The 5,258-nt window shown below is 41.8% G+C and overlaps 1 protein-coding gene across 1 annotated transcript in view; it reads left to right on the forward strand.

Annotated features, from left to right (window-relative positions):
* Nucleotides 1-4,097, forward strand: part of LOC136833363 (roundabout homolog 2-like) — a 19,879-nt gene extending 15,782 nt beyond the window's left edge. The window contains exons 3-4 of the mRNA XM_067095398.1: nt 1-1,527; nt 2,496-4,097. The exon at nt 1-1,527 is cut by the window's left edge and continues 6 nt beyond it. Coding sequence (XP_066951499.1) covers nt 1-1,527; nt 2,496-3,562 — 2,594 coding nt within the window. The 3' untranslated portion in view covers nt 3,563-4,097. The remainder of the gene's footprint in view (nt 1,528-2,495) is intronic.
* Nucleotides 4,098-5,258: the final 1,161 nt, after the last annotated feature.

Genomic DNA, 5,258 nt, shown 5'->3' on the forward strand with positions numbered 1-5,258 from the left:
CATGGTTCGAAGAGCGCCCAGCCAATCTCACAGTTGTTTCTGGAACAGTAGTAGAACTGGCTTGTGGAGGGAGAGGCTCGCCCATGCCACAAGTGACGTGGAGGAGACTCGACGGGAAAATGCCCTTAGGAAGGGCCATGATCGAAGACCAGCGACTAATACTTCAACAAGTGTCTGCAATAGACTCCGGTGTTTATGTATGTGAGATTGAAAGCGAAGCAGGTGTGGCCACGGCAACTGCCACTTTGACGGTAGTTGATGCTCCAAAGTTAATCCAGAGGCCTCAAGACCACCTTGTGTTGGAGGGTGACCCAGTGCAACTTTCTTGCAGTGTGGAAGGTGATCCTGAGCCTCTCCTTTTATGGCGGCTACCCACTGAAAGCAGATCGACTCTTTTGTTGGCCACACAGTCCAATGGCAATGCTAATATTGCTGAGAATGGCCAAGCATTGTTCCTCAATAAATCAGCGACTGATGATACTGGTTTATATAAATGTTGGGGTGTCAGTAATGGTGGAGGAGTCAGTGCTCAAGCCCAGATCATAGTGGTTAAGGCACATCCTCCTCCAGTGATAGGTATAGGTCCGAAAGACCAGACGGTAGCCCCTGGAGGTGGTGTTACTTTCCCTTGTGAAGGGGTAAGTGAATCAGCAGAGCCAACTCTTACCTGGTGGTTTCGCCCAGCTGCTCATCTTCCTTCTCGCAGACTGAGCGAAAGCACTGAAAAGCCTAGAGTGTCAATAGCTGAAAATGGAGCACTTATTTTAAGAGAACTTAGTGTTGATGATGCTGGCATCTACAAGTGTGTTGCTGAGGCATCAACTGGTAAGGTAGAGCAAGAAGCCATTCTGCGAGTTTCCAAAGACGCTGTTGCTAAATTGCCTTCTTATCTACCAGCTCCACCATCAAAACCTCGAGTTATGGCTGTCACAGAAACTTCTGTCTATCTTAGTTGGCTGCCAAATTCTCATGTTGCTAATAGTACCTCACAGGGCTATGTTGTTGAGCACTGGCGTCTTGGATGGGAAGAATGGAGAATTGCTGATGCTACTGTTGAACAGGAGTCATGTGTAGTTATGCATTTAACGCCTGGCCAAACTTATACCTTTCTCATTCGAGCTGTCAATGGCAGTGGAACATCATTCCCAAGTCCCTGGTCAGATCCTGTCACAACTCACGATCCGGAAGACGACAGCATTACAGCAGCAGATATCCGCCATGCCCAGAGACGTTTGTCACGGTCAATCCTCACGCTGGTTAATGCATCAGCTGTGACTCCAGATTCTGTGTTTTTGAAATGGGAGTTCTTGACGCCTGTAGAAGACTCAGTAGAAGGCGTATTGGCTTATGCTGTATCTGTCAAAGGCAGTATACATCTAACGACGGTCTATGGATTTACAACTCAGTCATCATATACCATGCAGGACCTGCATCCAAACACCGCTTACACTTTCTTCTTAGTTCCATTCTGGAGGAAACTGGAAGGAACGCCCTCCAACTCTCACTCACTCACTACACCAGAGGATGGTAAGACAATTGTTTTTTTCATCAGCAGTAGTAGTAGTATAGTAGTAGTAGTTTATGATGGTACTTTCATCAGATGGTTTAGTTTTATTATTAAGTAGCATATAGTTTTAGAGGTATTTATTATTATTCTTATTATATATATAAAATGAGCAAAACTTTTAAAAGGAACAAGATTAGTAGCTAGCTTCCATTGAAAAGAAGGCATTTATGATGAAAAGAATATGGAGGAATACAAAAACTTCAGATAAAAAAAATAAAGCCCTATGCACATGTCTCTGTATGAGTCATTTTTTTTTTCCTCTGTTGCAATGAATAGAGAGGATTAACATTTTTCACCGTACTCTTTTTAACTTTTTCTTGCTTCTCTTCATCTTTTCAACAGTTAGGAAAGTCATATCTTTACACATGCACAGGCGCATTAAGGCACGCAAATGTCATTATATATGGTAATTTTTTTTTGCAAGTCAGCACAGTTTTTTCTTCTTGTTTTGGTTATGTAGTGGATGTGATTTGTTTTTCCTTCATCATCTCTTTTACTGTTGAAACTTCCTGCTTAGTGGAGATTTGAATTACCTTCCTCACATGTATTGTATATGTGTATAATTTATACCTCTATTTATCTATCTATGTATCTTTTTGTATGTACTTTGTATGGTAATTTTTCCTTCAAGTGAATATAATTTTTTCTTGTTTTTTGCCTCTAGTGGTTATAATTTGGTTTTCCTTCGTCACCTCTTTTAATGTTGTACTTAACCACTTAATAGAGATTTAAATTTCCCTTTCCACATGCATTATGTATGCATATGTATAATCATGTCCATCTGTCTTTTTTGTCTGTACATTCCCCTTTAATCCAGAGAGATAAGGAGAGCAACCAAGAAAGTTTGACTGTTTGATAGAAATGTTTCAGAATAAGAAAATATTTACGCTAGTTTCTACAAAAGTAACATCGTAATTTCCCTTTGCAGTACCAGTGGCAGCACCAAGCGATGTTCGTGTGACGCTTCGTGAGGATGGATCCACCCTCATCACCTGGACGCCGTTATCTACAGAGGAAGCTCGTGGGAAGGTTATTGGCTACCACGTCACTCTGACCCACAATGGCACCCACATCACGGAGACTGTCCCTAGCGCTTGGCTGGAAGCACGAGGTCTGACCAACGGAAGGCTTTACACTGTTCGAGTAGCAGCTATTACCGGTGCAGGGCACGGCCCTTTTAGCGCCCCTCTCTTGATGGATGCAGGTCCGGGCAATACCCAAACTTATCACGATGTCCACGCTGTCAACAGTGATGACCCAAATGTCATTTTTGCCCAGGCTCAGACTGGATGGCTGATATACCTGCTCATTCCTCTGGTTATCGTGATGTTCTTCGCCACTTTGTTTTACATAAGGAGACTTCACCAAAAGACGCCTCCCTCCATTCAACACCCACCCCCGACAGTGTATCAGGATCCATCCATTTACCCAGCACACCACTCCGTCAATATGTACAGCGAACAGAAACTGTGGCGGCCTGGCGCCAGTGGGGATTCGAGCATGTCATCCGGTCTGCCTCCATGCCCTGACCAAATGCCCAACGAATACGCTGAACCGCGCTTGCAGCAGGCAAACGAAACTGCCGAACCCTATGCAACCACAGCCCTCTTGGTCCCAGCATCACCAAGGCTGGGTCGGAATGGCGGATACTGGAGGGGTCCTCATCAGGATCCCAACTTGCACGTGAACTGGAACGCCTTCATCCCTCCCCCGCCGGTTTTTGCCCAGCCCGCCACCAACCAGGAGCATCCTAGCAACTGTAGGATGTGCATAGCTACGTCGCAGTACGATAACGTAGGATCGTCGCAGCAGTACAATAAACCCTGTGACGCGGCGTCCGACCACACTTACGAGCCGTATTCCCAAGTGGCGCCGGTGAACGTGCGCGACAAGTTTCCCACTTTCAACAGCCTTCAGGCGAAAGGCCGTCAGAAGGCGTGCGATGAAACACACTCGGCCGAAAATAAAAATCCACCTCACAGCAATACACACTGACTTCTCTTCAGGGTTAAAAGAGAAATGATTGTGCCATATTGTTATTTATTTTGAATATTTTTATATTTTAATTTTGTGGAGGGAGTGGACCTCCTAGATTTTTGTGCTGTACAGATTTACTAAAAACACACACACACACTCTCCGTTGTTAATTTATTCATAATAGTATTCGATAGAAATCCGGATAGAAATAATGCGTATTGACTGACGAGCCGCCTTCCTAATTCCTAGCGATTGCGCAGAGTAATGTGTAGTTCCTTCAATAGCTGTTGTTTTATTTATTCTTTTTCATTCTGTAAGAAATATAAAATGATTTTGCGTATGAATGGTTGCAAATGATGCTGAGTAGCCCTCTAGGATATTATGTCGTTAACAGAATATTTTAAGGGATTAGCCATGATGTTTTACGGTAAGTGATTATACCAGACTGGTATGTCAATAATTTATTTCTAGTCATTGAAAGATTTTTCTGTATATATGTTACCAAAACTTTATATTTTTACAATAAACGCTGAATACAGTCGAAAAACCTTTACTCTGTGTTTTTGCACTTTGCATATATATATATATATATATATATATATATATATATATATATATATATATATATATATATATATATATATAAATATATATATATATACATACATACCTGTATATGGATAGCATTCCAGATTACTGTATGCAATACTTAAAGGAATCTATACAAAATAAGGGCAATTCTTTAATCGGGAAACGCTTGTTCATGACAGTTGATGGAAGGATTATGAAACCAGAGCAAAAGAAATAACTTGTGGAAGATATAGAAGGCTAGATGAAATTTTAGTCGAAGTTTATCACTATGTTAAGATGGAATTGTGTTATTAGGAGAGGATGACAATGACCAGTTGGAAGTGTCCAGGATGTCGATTTGGAGAATATTGGATGCCGGAGCAAGAGAAAATTTAAGAACGATAAAGGAGACAATAAAGAGAGAGAGAGAGAGATTAACTCCCTAATGACACTGATAACAACTTTCCTCTCTTGTTAAACAAGTTCGCTAATTGGTCCAGAAGCGAAAGGAATTGATGCGCCGCCGTTAGACCTCAGAGATGTAGTATTGATTGACTGAGTTTCGTAAAATGGCGTTTCTACGACAATGGTCATCCACGTAGAAATATCGAGAAAGATGCCGACAACCGGTATTGTGAAAGTTGTAGTCATCGATGTCATATCTTTTTTTTTTTTTTAAGAAACTTGTGTATAGGGAAAGAACTAGCTCAACGATACTTTTGGATGCCGTTATATTAATCTTCAAAAGCCCAGGTAAATGTTCTGCATGTTAACGCCACCACGCATTGAAGATTTTTCCTCTTTTTGCATTTTTTGTTAACTCCGTGAAGGAAACGGAGCATGAAAATGGCGAAGGTCTACACCACTCTCTCAGATGGACTTTTCCACTCGTGTCATTTTGGCCATCAGCCATGATTTAAAGAAATGCTGAAGAGGAAAATGATATTCAAACAGGATATGAAGGATGGTCGGGTAAGAAATGCTACTGAAATGCATTCTTCGTCATTTCTGCATTAGAGGAATATTGCGACACAAAATTCGTGTACCTTTCCATGTGGTGACCCGACATGACATAACTGTGAGCGGTTTTCTAGCATGACGTAACAATGAAGAGGAGGAAGTATGGTCGGTTGGTTGGCCATAT

The sequence above is a fragment of the Macrobrachium rosenbergii genome, chromosome 51 (assembly GCF_040412425.1).
Source record: "Macrobrachium rosenbergii isolate ZJJX-2024 chromosome 51, ASM4041242v1, whole genome shotgun sequence".
Taxonomy (NCBI): Eukaryota; Metazoa; Arthropoda; class Malacostraca; order Decapoda; family Palaemonidae; genus Macrobrachium; species Macrobrachium rosenbergii.